The sequence below is a fragment of the Pelodiscus sinensis genome, chromosome 1, assembly GCF_049634645.1.
Source record: "Pelodiscus sinensis isolate JC-2024 chromosome 1, ASM4963464v1, whole genome shotgun sequence".
In the NCBI taxonomy this organism is placed as follows: Eukaryota; Metazoa; Chordata; order Testudines; family Trionychidae; genus Pelodiscus; species Pelodiscus sinensis.
Window position 1 is genome coordinate 329,152,689 of NC_134711.1, and position 15,186 is coordinate 329,167,874.

Below are 15,186 nucleotides of genomic sequence, written 5' to 3' on the forward strand. Positions count from 1 at the left end.
GGGTCTTCACCGTAGAATGGGGAAAATGAGATCAGTCAATCTAGAAAGCTAAGAACTTAGCACCGCAAGTGAGTCAATCAGTTGGACATTTGGTGGCAATTTCTGTTTTGTCTGGGTCACGATTCCAAGATGAAATTTCAACACTGACATTAGATTGCCTTGCCAACAGGGCTGGCTGGTGCCAGTTTTGGAAGTTCCAGCTGAAAATGACTCAAAACATGACTGTGCAAACCAGTAAATTATTTGATTCCATGACATCTGAAGAAGTGGGCTGTGCCCACGAAAGCTCATGATACCATCTACGTGTTTTGTTAGTCTATAAAGTGCTACCAGACTATTTGTTTTTTAAGCTTTTCCTGTTACAGACTAACTCAGCTATCCCTCTGAAGCTTTTTAACTATATCACTGAATCCTATATTTTGCCCGTTCATCCAATTAATGCTAACCTATGTGGTGTTCTATTTTATTAACTCAGAATGGCTGAACATACATCGTATGTTTGCACGTGGACTGATCGCATTCTGGTGTGCACACCCATCAAATCCAGAGTGACTCTGTCCAGTTATGAAATCACACTGTTTCACAAAACTCACCAATAAGCTGTGGTAGAATATCCTCCATTTATGAAGCATCTTTCCTTTATTAACATGTTCAAACTGAAACGTTTCATTTGCAGCTTTATCCTCCATGCTCTGTGAAGTAACGGGCATTGAAAAATCGGATACATTTTGTTCACCGGATCACTGTACTTCTGACAAAGAACTTCAGCATTGCCATTCCCATCTTTGTTTTTGTCTTTGTCTATCAGAAGCATTTCTTCACTTTGTTGAACTGATCAATATTCTGGTTCCTTTAAGGGCTAATGGGAGGCCGTCTTGTTGAAGAAAACTACAGTGTCTTCTCAAAAGGTGGACATCATAGAAACACTAGCGATAGGCTCTTTGGAGGTGAGATGTGATGGGTGATGCTGAAAGAGCTCAGATGATGATGAGAGAAAGGGAACTCTTTGTCAGAGAGAGCTGTTCTTGGTGAAATGGTGATAACAGGATTGGTGTGAGGAAGATTTCAGACTGTGGACTTTCACAATGCTGTACTCAGCCAAAGGAGAAGAGAAAACCCTTAATTAATGAGATCTCTTAGTTCCACTTGATGCACAGGTTTAGAATCCGTGGCCCCATGTGATCATATTCTGCAGATTAATTTGCCTACTTTGTTACGTAGCTCTTTGGTTTTGACCCCATAGACAATAGGATTGAACATGGGTGCGGTGACAAAATAAAGGTTGGCCAATATGATGTGAACATGGGGAGCGATGCCCTTACCAAACCGGTATGCCAGAGCGCAGAAGAGTCCGGGAGGATAAGACATCAGTATAACAAAGATGTGGGCTGAGCAGGTATTGAGGGCTTTTTGATGAGCTTTCTTGGAGGTGATTCTGAAAAGGGCCTTGATGATCAGACCATAGGATACTGTAATGGGTGTCAGGTCTGACCCAATGACGACAAAGGCCAACACCAAGCCATAGACTTTATTTATTGTGATGTTCCCACACGACATGTTCGCCACAGCCATATGGTCACAAAACGTGTGTTGGATCAGGCGGTTGGCACAAAATGGCTGACTCCTCAGGAGCAGGGGCAGAGGAAGAAAGAAGAGAAAAGCTCTGATCACAACCACTAACCCTAGCTTCAATATTCGGGCATTAGTGAGGATGGTGGCGTATCTCAGAGGGATACATATGGCCACGTAGCGATCAATGGCCATTGTTGCAAGGATACCTGAGTGCACAATAGAAATCACTTCAAAGAAGAGCATCTGCGTAAGGCAGGCGTCCAACGTAATGACTTTCAGATTGAACCAAAATATCAGTAGTGTCCTTGGCATGACGGAGGTGGACATGCCAATGTCTTTGAGTGCCAGCATGCAGAGCAGCAGGTACATCGGCTTGTGCAGGGTCTGCTCTTTACCGACAATAAGCAGAATGGAGAAATTTCCAAACAAGCCAATGATGTAGAATGTAGCAAAGGGGATGGAAATCCAGACATGGACATCTTCCAAGCCAGGGATGCCGGTTAGAGTAAATGATGAAGGCTCATAGGGGGTGAGGTTGAATGATGCCATTAGGTGGTTGATACATTGATGTGACCTTGAAATGCTCAAAGTACCTGTGAAGGGAAAGAAGCACAGTGAGGATCATTATACACTTCATAACGAATAGCAGGGTAAATATTGAATAATTATTGACACTCTAGAACAGGGTATGAGAACTGAGGTGGCAACATTGGGGCTGTGTCTACACTGGCATGAATTTCCGGAAATGCTTAAAACAGAATAGTTTTCGTTAGTAGTATTTCCGGGAAAAGAGCGTCTACATTGGCAGGCTGCTTTTCTGGAAAAGCCCTTTTTCTGGAAAAGCATCTGTGGCCAATGTAGACGCGCTTTTCCGGAAAAGAGCCCTGATCGTCATTTTCGCTATCGGGGCTTTTTTCCGGAAAAGACTACTGGGCTGTCTACACTGGCCCTTTTCCGGAACAGTGTTCCGGAATAAGGACTTATGCCCGAGCGGGAGCAGCGTGGCTTTTCCGGAATAGCGTCTGATTTTGTACAGTAGAGCAGTTAAGGAAAACACTAAGGAAAACACTGGGATTCAGGAGCAGTGGGATGGGGAATCCTACAGAAAATAAATTGCCATGAGATGTTAATGTTTCACTCCCCTCAGGATTCCTTCCTGTATTACTGGGAGCCTTTCTCACATATGTTATTGTAGAAGTTAAGAGGTTCATTCAAGGGCAACCCGAATACTGAAGGGCCCAATCAAATTCTCACATGGTTGAAAAGATTGGGATTGCATAGGCTATGGGAACAGTATATACATTCTTGACTATTAGAGAGTGGATTGTGATTGTGTACTTTCTGTCTCATACGTTCAGGAGAACATTTGAGTAAACAAAAATGTAGCAAAATTCAAAACACATTCCAAAGTGTTTTCTTCACTCAATGTCTGATTTTTCTATGAAACTCATTGCTACAAGAAGTAATTGGGGCCGTGAGCTAAGCAGGAATGAGGGAGGTTTTGGACATTTACATGGACTGTAAGGCTATCCAGTTACCATAATTATAGTGAAATAAATATTATTCAGAGCCTATATGCCCATGTACTTTGAGAGTATAAATCGGTTTCTGGCTATTAGGCATCAGAGGGTTTGTCTACACAGCACCCTTACCTCAAAATAAGCTACGCAATTTGCACTACACAAATTGCATAGCTTATTTGGAGGTTATTCCAAAATACACGGCACCAAATTTCGAAATAACATGCTATTGTGACAAATCCCTTAACCCTCATGGAACGATGGGATGCCGGAATAGCACACCTATTATTTCAAAATGTATTTTGAAATAATGGTCACGTTTCAAGGTGCGGAATTGCTATTTCGGGATACCAGAGGTAGACGTAGCTTGTAGATCTACCCAGAGTAACATCCTCCTGACAGCCACACCTGAAACATCCTATCCACCTGCTACTGGGTTTCTTTCACCTTCTTCTGCAGCACCTGGGGCTGTCACTGGCTGAGAGAGGACACTGGACCAAAAGGACCATAGGTCTGATCCATGATGCAATTCTGATGTTGAAAAGAAGGTTTAACTTCATGGAGAAATAAACTACTCTGCTGGTCTGACTTTGAGCACAAAAGAATGGGCATCAAAGATCCAGGGCCTCGATATTTAAGGCTACAGACCTACACCTCTACAACTTCCCTTGATTCTTTCCATGAGACACTTTCTTGGAAGTGCCCAGCTTTGTCTTACACATACATTCCAAGTGTTAATTGGTAAGTGAAAGCAGAGACGTGTATCAGCAACTCATCTGCTTACACTTCCCGTGTCTCAATATTGGTGAAGTTTGTAGATGACAAATAATAGTGGAACATAAACCATGAAGTGGACAGGTCATTGATTCAGAGCAATCTCAGCGTTTATTAGTTATTCCAGAATAGCTTATTTCAAAGTAGCACATCTACACTACAGGTAAGCCTCTAAATTAGTCCGAGACAGGCTTCCCTAATATAGACATGCCATCTTAAAGCAGAACCCCAGGAGGCACTGGGGAGGAATTTCTTAGGCTACATCTAGACTGCAAGCCTCTTTCGAAAGAGGCTTTTTCAAAAGATACTTTCAAAAATGCTTCTTTCAAAAAAGAGCATCTAGACTGCAATCTCTTCCTTCGAAAAAGTGAGCCGCTTTTTTGAAAGAGAGCACCCAGGCAGTCTGGATGCTCTCTTTCGAAAAAGCCCTGTTTGCACTCAAGAATGCCTTTTTTCGAAAGAGCACTTTTGAAAAAAGGCGTTCTTCCTTGTGAAATGAGGAGTACCGCCGTCGAAAGAAAAGCCACGTTCTTTCAATTTAATTTCGAAAGAACGCGGCTGTAGTCTAGACGCAGGTGATGTTTTTTCTATTTTGAAAGAGCAACACTGGAGCATCTACACACGCCTTATTTTGAAATAGCTATTGTGGAATAGGCATTCTTCCTCATAGAATTCAGTTTACAGATTTTGGAATAAGTCGCCCATTATTTCAATTTTTTTTAAATAACTGCCTGTCTGTGTAGACGCTTGCATTGTTATTTCAAAATAAAGCTAGTTATCTCAAAATGAAAGTGCAGTGTGGATGTACCCTGAATTGGTGGGTAAACACTGAAACAAGCAAAGTATATTCTAAAATAGCCATGTAGATATCCACATCCAGAAACAAAGATTGTAGGGGATGCTTAAATGATGGGGGACTATCATAGAAAATGTAATGATTCTGAACAAGGTTTGGGGGCATGAAGGTATGATAAGGTAAACATGAGACCACAGTGTGATTCTGTGGCCAAAATAAAAAGTTGCTTGGACGATAACCAGGAGAATTTCAATGAGAAGAAGAGAAGTTATTTTACCTCTCCATTTGACACTGCTGGAATACTTTGTCAAGGTCTAGTGGCCAGGATTAAACCTGGATGTTCATATATTGAAGAGGATTTAGAGAAGAGTCACCAGAATAATTAACCTATCCTATAGTCTCAAGCTGTGTCTAGACTGGCCAGTTTTTCCGGAAAATCAGCCGCTTTTCCGGAAAAACTTGCCAGCTGTCTACACTGGCCACTTGAATTTCCACAAAAGCACTGACTTCCTACTGTAAGAAATCAGTGCTTCTTGCGGAAATACTATGCTGCTCCCATTCAAGCACAAGTCCCTTTTGCGCAAAACTTTTGCACAAAAAGGCCAGTGTAGACAGCTGAGATTTGTTTTCTGCAAAAAAGCCCCGAATTGCGAAAATGGCGATCGGGGCTTTTTTGCGCAAAAGCGCATCTAGATTGGCACGGACACTTTTCCGCAAAAAGTGCTTTTGCGGAAAAGTGTCCGTGCCAATCTAGACGCTCTGTTCCAAAAATGCTTTTAACGGAAAACTTTTCCCTGACAGGTAGGAAGTTTTTCCTAATGTCCAACCTAAACTGCCCTTGCTGCATTTTAAGAGCTCACAAGCAAATGCTCCCAGAACATCCTGAGTTTAAAGTCTAGGTCCCACCAGCCCACTGTCTCCTGCCAGTGGCTCCTACATGTGTCAGCTGTATTTTTCCAGGCTTTCACATTGTCTCATTTTGATAATGTGGATGCCTCTCCATTTTCAAGCTGTGCCTGTGTTGTCATCCTTGTGCACGAGAAACCATACAGGTGCCCTGGCATTGACCTCTTGTGTGTGAGATTTCTCTCTGCTTGAAACAGTCACTGATTACACCAAGCCAAGGCAGCAGATGTGACAGGAGGCACCTCAACCACAGAGCTGTGAGGCAGCTTGGCGGTTGTAGGAGCCAGGGATGACTGGGGAGCACGGATAACACTGGTCATACCATCGTGCTGTTGGAACTGGGGCTATGTCTTGACTGCAGGCTTCTTTCTGAAGAAGCTTTTCGGGAAGAGATCTGAAAAAATGTCTTCCGAAAGAGAGCCTCTACACAGCAAAAGCACATTGAAAAGACGATCTGTTTTTTTGATAGAGCGTCCACACGGAATGGACGCTGTCTTGCATGTAAGCTGAGATTACTGTGGACTGAGTGGCCACCAAGGCACCTATGCTTTTTCTTCTTTCCTCTTCTTCTGAAAGAACTGCCTCTTCCCCGTCCACACACGCCTTTTTCCGAAAGAGCTCTTTCGGAAAAAGGCTTCTTCCTCATGGAAAGAGGTCTACCAATATCGGAAAAAACCCTCTGTTCCTTCGATTCTTTTTTGAAAGAACATGATTGCTATGTGGACGTAAGTGACTTTTTTTTGGAAAAATGGCTGTTTTTCTGAAAAAAAATCTCTGCAGTGTAGACAGACTTTGGGGATGTCTAGGATAGGATGGGAAGCACAGACAGGGGAGACTGAAGCCGATGAGGAGCAAAGTGTGATGAGTTTCTCCATGGCTGTGTCTAGACTGGCCAGTGTTTCCAGAAAATCAGCCGCTTTTCAGGAAAAACTTGCCAGCTGTCTACACTGGCCGCTTGAATTTCCGCAAGAACACTGACGATCCATGTAAGAAATCAGTGCTTCTTGCAGAAATACTATGCTGCTCCCATTTGGGCAAAAGTCCCTTTTGCGCAAAAGCTTTTGCGCAAAAGGGCCAGTGTAGACAGCTCAGATTTGTTTTCCGCAAAAGAGCCCCCATTGCAAAAATGGCGATCGGGGCTTTTTTGCGCAAGAGCGCATCTAAATTGGCACGGACGCTTTTCCGCAAAAAGTGGTTTTGCGGAAAAGCGTCCATGCCAATCTAGACGCTCTTTTCCGAAAATGCTTTTAACGGAAAACTTTTCCGTTAAAAGCATTTGCGGAAAATCATGCCAGTCTAGACGTAGCCTATGAGTTTTGCCGGAAGCGGCAATGCAAATGAAGTGTGGTTTAGCATTTTCTCGTGCTTCTTTTGCATAATCTCTTCTGATCCGTTTTTGTGCTGGGGTTTTTGCACAAAAACAAGCAGCGTGGATGTTTTTGTGTGCGCAAAACTCCCTTTTTGCACAAGATTGGTATACCTCCTCGTTTGGGACATAAGGATCTTGCGGAAAAAGGGGGTTTTATGCAAAAAGGAAATGTTCACACTGCTTGGGTTTGCGCAAAACCAAGTGCAAAAACAGATCGGAAGAGATGATGCAAACGAAGCATGAGAAAATTCTAAACCGCACTTCATTTGCATTGCCTCTCCCAGCAAAACTTGCAGTGTAGGTGTAGCCTCAGTGCTTGGAAGGCAATGCACACTTATGGTAACCAAGTTGACATTTCTGTCCCCAGACCCTTCACTTAAGGACCTACTGTGTATAGAGGGAAACATAAAACAAATGTATTAACTACAAAAGGTATGTTGAAGTGATTGTGAAGGATATTTAAGCATGATTTGTATTTTTTTGTTTGTTTGTTAGGGAATCTAGTAACACACTAATTAGCTCAGTTATAAATTAGCACTTTCTTGTCCTCTTTGTGCTTTGAGAATTGTACTGACTGGTTGTGTCATCAAAGTTGCCTTTTCATTGCAAGTTGGGTTTCTCTGATTTCCATACATAAGATAGAAATCCCTTTAGCTGGCCCCAGCATTTCTCCCCGTCCAGTCTATTTTCCTCAGGGGTTTCTCGGAGGGTGGGAGGCGAAGAAACACTGAGGTTGTCACTTCCTGTCTGATAAAGCTTTTATGATGGGAACCCAGTGTTTGAAATCTTGGCTCCCAGATGAGTTGAGGGGGAAAGTACAAGATGCCCCAAAAAGTGAGTCCTGAAGTTTGTGGCTGGGTCACATTCCCTTCCAGAATCATCGTATCTTTTACTAAGACACTCTTTGGTGCATTCTCAGGAAGGCTCACCGGATGGGAAATGCTTTCCTTATTTGGCCTGTCATTTTAAGGAATGGCTCATTGCCTAGCAAGCTACCTAGACTGAAAGCACCTTGCCTAGCAGGCATTACCCAGGTGGGGCATAGATTTGTATCTCAGATCCATAGTTGTTATTCAGATCTTTATCGAGAAAAACATTACGTTCATACAAATATGGCAATGCTATGCCGCAAAATATAACCAAGCAGATCTTACTTGATCAGACTGGCATAAAATCTATCATCATTCTGCTGTAATCGTATCAGATCGATATCTCTAGGAAGAATACGGGGTGCAGCATCACACACAGCTCAATGTTTCTTTCCACCAGTGAGATGCAAGAAGGTCTAGGTTGGATATTAAGACAAACTATTTCCCGAGGAGGGTGGGGAAGCACTGGGATGGGTTCCCTAGGGAGAAGGTGGAATCTCCATCCCCAGAGGTTTTTAAGTCCCTGCTTGACAAAGCCCTGGCTGGGATGATTTAGTTGGGGTTGGTCCTGTTTTAGGCAAGGGGTTGGACTCAATGACCTACTGAGGTCTCTTATAACCCTGGGATTCTATGAGTCTAAGTTACATAACAACAACAGTTGAAAATAAAACTGAGTAATGGTTGTGACATCCAGGCAACCATTCTGTGGCTTCCAAGAGCAAAGAGACCCAAGACACCACTAATGCGCTTGGCCTAGGAAAAGTCTTGGTCTGGCCTCAGACCAATAATAACAAAACAAATGTAATTTCAGAAACGGTGCCCACCTGTCTATGGACACGCTGTCCTCAAATCCATCAGCGGGGCTCATCCGTTGCTGTAAACCTCTGTCAACCCCCACGTCTCTCATCGCTGGCCATTTTCCTGTGCACACATCGCTTCATACACCCACATCCCCAGCACTCCCCACCCATACAGGTGCTGCTCACCTGCCTGGGTACAACTAATTCTCTTCCCACAATCCCCAGTGCTGGTCATGTCTCCATCTAACTCTCCATCACCACATTGTGCAGCACAGCCACACGGTGATACTCATCACCCAGGAACAACACCAGGTGCCAGACCCCACAGCGACAGCTCACAAAACTATTACCTCAGACCAGGTTAAACTCGGGGTCTGCCTGCACCGGGGAAAAGGGGGAGACCAGCCTGGACTGCCTTTCTGGGGGTGAAGGGAACCCGGACAGCCGCTCAGCCTGTGCAGGGAAAGAGAGAGAGATGCTGCTGAGGAAGAGCAGACATGAAAAAATAAGAGGAGCCAGTGGGTGTAACTCTACCTCAAAATGTCAGAAGGCATTAATGAATTGCAGCCAGTTAGAACCCAAGGCACACTTGGCCAAGTCTGGTTTTCCCTGTTGCATGTTGCCACAAGGCTGCGGGGTGTGGGGTTGTTCCCAGAACGAGGGATGGTCAGATGTGGGGTGGTGTCCGAGACAGTCTGCGCAAGGTGATCTGCATTTCCGAAGAAGGTGACAACCCCACCAAAGGAGGACTTCTGACAGCTCTTTGGTCTGCGCTTTAGGCAGGATGTCCAGTCCCTATTTTGCCCAGTTTCAGGACTCCATGACACTGTGATTTGGATACTGTCCGTTCAACTCTCTACCCTCCTCCCTCATCACTTCACATACACTGGGCATTCCTAGAGCTTCCTCGGGAGAATTCCAGAATGCTTGGTTTCCTTTGAGCCAGAAAGAAGGCTTTTATTTTTACTGCCTTTTGGTGCTTCTCGTCCTCTCCAGACCCAGACATGCCAGGACACAGGCAGCCGTCCTCAGCACTTCCTTCTTTTGTTCCCTAATTGTTTTAAACCGCTAAGCTTGTGAATTTGAGGTATGATCAGCATCCCTGTCGGTTCTTCAATCCAAACGAGCTCACCCCTCTTTTGTAGCTAGGGGATGACTCCTGTTGAAGTCACTGGAAGCTCATGGCAAGTGTAAATCAGGCTATGTATTTAAGTCCTGACCTGTGGATTTAGGGCGAATGCCTGGTCATGTTGGGAGTTTTGCCTTTGCAGCTCAGAACCAAAGGTTAAACACTACGGTGGAATCTGGTCCCTGTGAGATCAAAGGTCAGGATTTTGGGTCCTGCTACAGTGGAAGTTATTCTGTTAGGGGGAGTGTCATGATTTTGAGGGTTAGCCAGCAGCCTGGGTATTAAGGGGTTAACTACACCTAGCCAGGTGGAGTGAGCAGTAGGAATGTAGGTGGGACTTTCAAACTGGGAATTTGGTTTTTTTTTTCCTTTCTCCCTTTTGTCTCTCTGGGTGTGTTCTCTGCAGCTAGAGAGAGGGACAAGCATGTCTCTCTGGGTATGTCTACACTACCCTCCTAATTCGAAATAGGAGGGTAATGTAGGCATACCGAAATTGCAAATGAAGCCCGGGATTTGAATTTCCCGGGCTTCATTTGCATAAGCAGGGAGCCGCCATTTTTAAATCCCCGCTAGTTCGAACTAGGCTTCCTAGTTCGAACTAGCGGGGATTTAATATACCTTTTATATGCTTTTATATACCTCTATCATATCCCCCCTCTGTCTCCTCTTTTCTAAACTAAAAAGTCCCAGTCACTTTAACCTCTCCTCGTATGGGACCTGTTCCAAACCCCTAATCATTTTAGTTGCCCTTTTCTGAACTCTTTCCAAGGCCAAAATATCTTTTTTGGGGTGAGGAGACCACATCTGTACACAGTAGTCAAGATGTGGGCATACCATAGTTTTATACAGGGGCAGTAAGATATTCTGGGTCTTATTTTCTATCGCTTTCCTAATAATTCCTAGCATCCTATTTGCCTTTTTGACCGCCTCTGCACACTGTGTGGAAGTTTTCAGAGAACTGTCCACGATAACTCCAAGATCTCTTTCCTGAGGTACAATTTGATCAGTGAGTCACTTGTGCATATGTTAACGACGTTCAGCAATGTAATTGCTTCCTTTGTCTTTAGCCACCAGAAAGCGTAGCTTTACTTTGTCAAAGGGTAAGTCTACACAGCAACATTATTTCAAAATATCTTAGTCCATGTCTACACAACAGGCAGTTATTTTGAAATAATGTCAAAATACTGTCAAGCTGGAGGACTTCTTACTCCGATTCCTGTAACCCTCATTTTATGAGGAGTAAGGGAAGTCAGAGGAAGAGTGCTCCTCTTTTAAATAAGTGCCATGCAGACACTCCCAATTTTGAAATAAGCTATTTCGAAATGAGCTATGCAATTGATGTAGCTCAATTTGCGTAGCTTATTTCGAGTTAAGCCCTGCTGTACAGACAAACCCAAACTGATTAAGAGCCCTGTACTGTTCATATAGGATGCATTTACACAGCACCCTAAACTCGAAATAAGATACACAATTTATGCTTCACAAACTGCATATCTTATTTCAAATCTATTTTGAAATTTGGCATGTCTACACAGCACCAAATTTCAAAATAATGCACTATTTTGAGCCATCCCTTATCCCTCATGCAACCGGTTTACCAGGATGGTGAAGGTTTACCGGGATGCAATGTTTACTGGGATGGTGAAATAGTGCGCCTGTTATTTTGAAAACATATTTTGAAATAATGGGCGGCTTGTGTAGACACGGGGTAGCTATTTTGGGATACTGGGCTATTTCATGCAGTGTAGACATACCCAAAGGGATTAATGGGAAGCTGTCTTGCTTCAGAAAGCTGCAGTATCTTACTGGAATTTGGAAGTCAAGGAATGGCCAACTGGCATGGTGTGTAGATGTGGGGGGGGGGGAAAGATCAGATGATGGTCTGAGATAGTGAACAGAGGAATGGTAAGAGCAGTGCTTGGTGATGGAGTGTCAAGTAATTGGGTTCAAGGAATTTCTCAGAATGTGAATTTCCATACTGCTAAGCAGAGCGAAAGTGGGACAGAGCATCATGGATTTATGAGGGAATAAACATTCCCACACTTGTCACGCAGACTTAAATTCAGTGGCCACAGGAGAGCACATTTGACAGGTGGATATTTGCACTTTCTCCCGAAGCTCTTTGGTTTTGACCCCATAGATGATTGGGTTGAGCATGGGGGGGATGAGAAAATACAGGTTGGCCATGATGATGTGAACATGGGGAGCAATGCCCTGGCCAAATCGATGTGCAAGTGTGGAGAATAGGCAGGGAATATAAAATATTAGCATCACACACAGGTGGGATGTGCAGGTGTTGAGGGCTTTCTGGTGGGCTTTCTTGGAGGAGATTCTGAGGACAGCCCTGATGATCAGAGCGTAGGACAGGACAATGAGCATCAGATCTAACCCAATGACTAGACATGCTATCACCAAGGCATACATGCTGTTCACTGTGATGTCCCCACATGACAGCTTTGCCACAGCTATGTGGTCGCAGAAAGTGTTTGGGATAATTCGCTTGGCACAGAATGGCAGCCTCTTCAGGAACAGGGGCAGAGGCAGAATGAAGAGAACAGCTCTTATCAAACACACTAGCCCTAGCTTAGCTAACCGTGCGTTGCTGAGGATTGTGTTGTATCTCAGGGGGTTACATATGGCAACGTAACGATCGAAGGCCATTGTCACAAGAATGGCTGACTGCATCACAGAAACTGAATGAAGGAAGAACGTCTGGGTGAGGCAGCCACCCACCGTAATGTCTTTCCAGTTGAACCAAAATATACACAGTACTTTAGGCACAACGGAGGTGGACATACTGATGTCTGTGAGCGCCAGCATGCAGAGCAGCAGGTACATTGGCTTGTGCAGGGTCTGCTCTTTGCCTACCACAAACAGAAGTGTGAAATTTCCAAGGAGGCTGACAAAGTAGATGATAGAAAAAGGGATGGAAATCCAGATGTGGGAAGCTTCGAGTCCAGGGATGCCATTGAGGATGAATGTTGAAGAGACAGAAGGAGTGAGGTTGAACGTTACCATGTGTTCAATGCAGCGATTGGGCTCAAAGATGCTCAAGGTAACTGTGTCAGGGAAGAAGCATAAGAAAGAGGGTTACACACTATATACAATTAGAATGAAAATATTTTATAGAAATTAACAAATTAGAAAAGGGATGAAGCACTGAAGTGGCAACATTTACAGATGGCACCAGATTATTTAGCTCATAGTCAAAGCTATAGAAGTCCTTGGAGGAAGCTCACCCAGCCAGGTGAAAGGGCAGATGAACTTTGGCGTCAATAGCTGCCACACGTGTGCCCAGTTCAGAGGAATATTTGAACTCAAATACTTTAAAAGATTTTAATTGAACTGTATGGACTCAGGACAGAGGCTTGGGCATCATGGTAAGCAGCTCTGTGAAATCCTGCTCACAGTGCAAGCATGGAGAGAAATGGAGCAAATTATTGGCATTCAGGAAAGTGGAATGGGGAACCGTACAGAAAATACCCTTCTCACATAGGATGTTGTAGAACTAGAGGGGTCAGGCAATGACAGTGTAAATCACAGAATCATAGAATCATAGATTTCAGGAGTCATCAAGTCCAGCCCCCTGCCCAAAGCAGGACCAACCCCAACTTAATCATCCCAGCCAGGGCTTTGTCAAGCCGAGACTTAAACTCCTCTAGGGATGGAGATTCCACCACCTCCCTAGGGAACCCATCCCAGTGCTTCCACACCCTCCTAGGGAAATAGTTTTTCCTAATATCCAATCTAGACCACCCCCACTGTAACTTGAGACCATTGCTGCTTGTTCTGCCATCCGTCACTACTGAGAACAGCCTCTCTCAATCCACTTTGGAACAATTAAGGACATGGGAAAACTCTCACATGAATCATAGAATCATAGAATTCTAGGGTTGGAAGATACCTCAGAAGGTCATTGAGTCCAACACCAACTAAATCATCCCAGGAGATGACCAGCCTGAACTACCTTTCTGAGGGGAACCCCCTCAGCAGCTCAGCCTGTGCTTCCTACTGTGTGGAAACCGCCAAGGCTCGGCTCAAGGCAAGCCGACCCCAGCAACGCATTCTACGTAGCTGGAGTTGTGTATTGTAAACCGATCTGCTGGGTCTAATGTCGACCTGGCTTTAGTGTTTAACTTTTGGTCTGAACTGCAAAAATCATGGCTTCAGATCCTGCAACAGAGAAAGCTATTTTATTAGAGTGCTCCAGATGTCGGAAGATCCCACAATTTATTTGGCGGTCTGAAACCAGGAATGAGAGATGGGTATTCCAAAATGGCAGCCAATGTCTCTCTGGAGAGTCCCAGCAAAGACAGAATGTGAGTGCAGAATCTGGCCAGTGTGCGACCATTACTGTTATGAATCCTCTGGTAACACAGAAACCCACGGTAGAGCCAGTAGCTGTACTGCCAACCAGGGCAGTGAAGTTCCTAAATGGGAAAACATGGACATACTAGAGGAAAAGCCACCCAGTCTCCCACACAACCAGACAAAGAACTGCTGAGACAGCTAGAAGGCCACAGTAAGAAGCACAGAACAGATCTTAAAACAAACCTGTATCTAACTTATTTACATTGCATTGGTAGTTCCCACTTCATCAGGTAAATCCCTCGCTCTTCATGACAATACTCAACATTTCAAGTCTCTGTCCTGATAAGTTCCTATCCAAGGTCATTCTTGGCTTGAATCGTGAGACCTTAAGCACTAACCTGAATGCAGAAAGAGGCAACTCACTAAAATCCCACTCAGCAGAGAGAGAAAATCTCCGTCCTGTGACAGGAAGTCAGAGCTCTGAGAATCGGTGTATAAATCTCCCATGTCTGACACTCACCCTGCTGGACGGCTACCTTTATGATTCCTCTGTACTGTCCCTGTGGACTCTTAGGTTGGAGGGACTCCCAGACAATTCCCTCAGCTCAGTGAGCAGCAGGAAGAGCAGAAAATAGACCCTGGAGAACTACAACTTAAGAGCCACCTCCAGGAGGGAAGAAATAATTGGACAATACCACTTATACATCAGATTGTCAGAGCAAAATGAGCCCTGCAGACTGTTCAGCCTAGCGATTAATGTTGTGTGTAATGTCTGGCTATCTGTCCTATCCTAACCCAAATTTGTTTTAGTCCAAGGCAACATATTTTGTTGGTGAATCAAGTAATTTCTCTTATTCCTGCTCTTGAAAACATCATCACCCTCCAATCTGAGCCAATGTATCAGGATTTAATTATGCAATCTACACCCACATTTCTTGTCTATTTTGCTTGGGGGGTGGGTTACAGTTCATATAATTATGGACCCATAAGGAGACCGACCTCACTCAAATTACTAAAGATATGCCTAAAGCCAGACAAGCTACTACCCAATTAATGAATGAAGTGTATGAATTTTCACAACCACTCAGGTGGTTGTTGGGTTAAAAGGATGGGTTACTGCCCAAAGAATTGCTTTAGGGA

The 15,186-nt window shown here is 44.2% G+C and overlaps 2 protein-coding genes across 2 annotated transcripts; both read right to left on the reverse strand.

The window, feature by feature from the left end:
• Positions 1-1,182: 1,182 nt before the first annotated feature.
• On the reverse strand, positions 1,183-2,121 carry LOC142827320 (olfactory receptor 52N4-like). Its single transcript, XM_075922233.1, has one exon. It carries the CDS (start codon positions 2,119-2,121, stop codon positions 1,183-1,185), a length of 939 nt encoding a protein of 312 aa, XP_075778348.1.
• A 9,660-nt stretch (positions 2,122-11,781) lies between these two features.
• On the reverse strand, positions 11,782-12,762 carry LOC106732288 (olfactory receptor 52N4-like). Its single transcript, XM_014575496.2, has one exon. The coding sequence runs from the start codon at positions 12,751-12,753 to the stop codon at positions 11,782-11,784; it is 972 nt and encodes a 323-aa protein (XP_014430982.2). The 5' UTR covers positions 12,754-12,762.
• Positions 12,763-15,186: the final 2,424 nt, after the last annotated feature.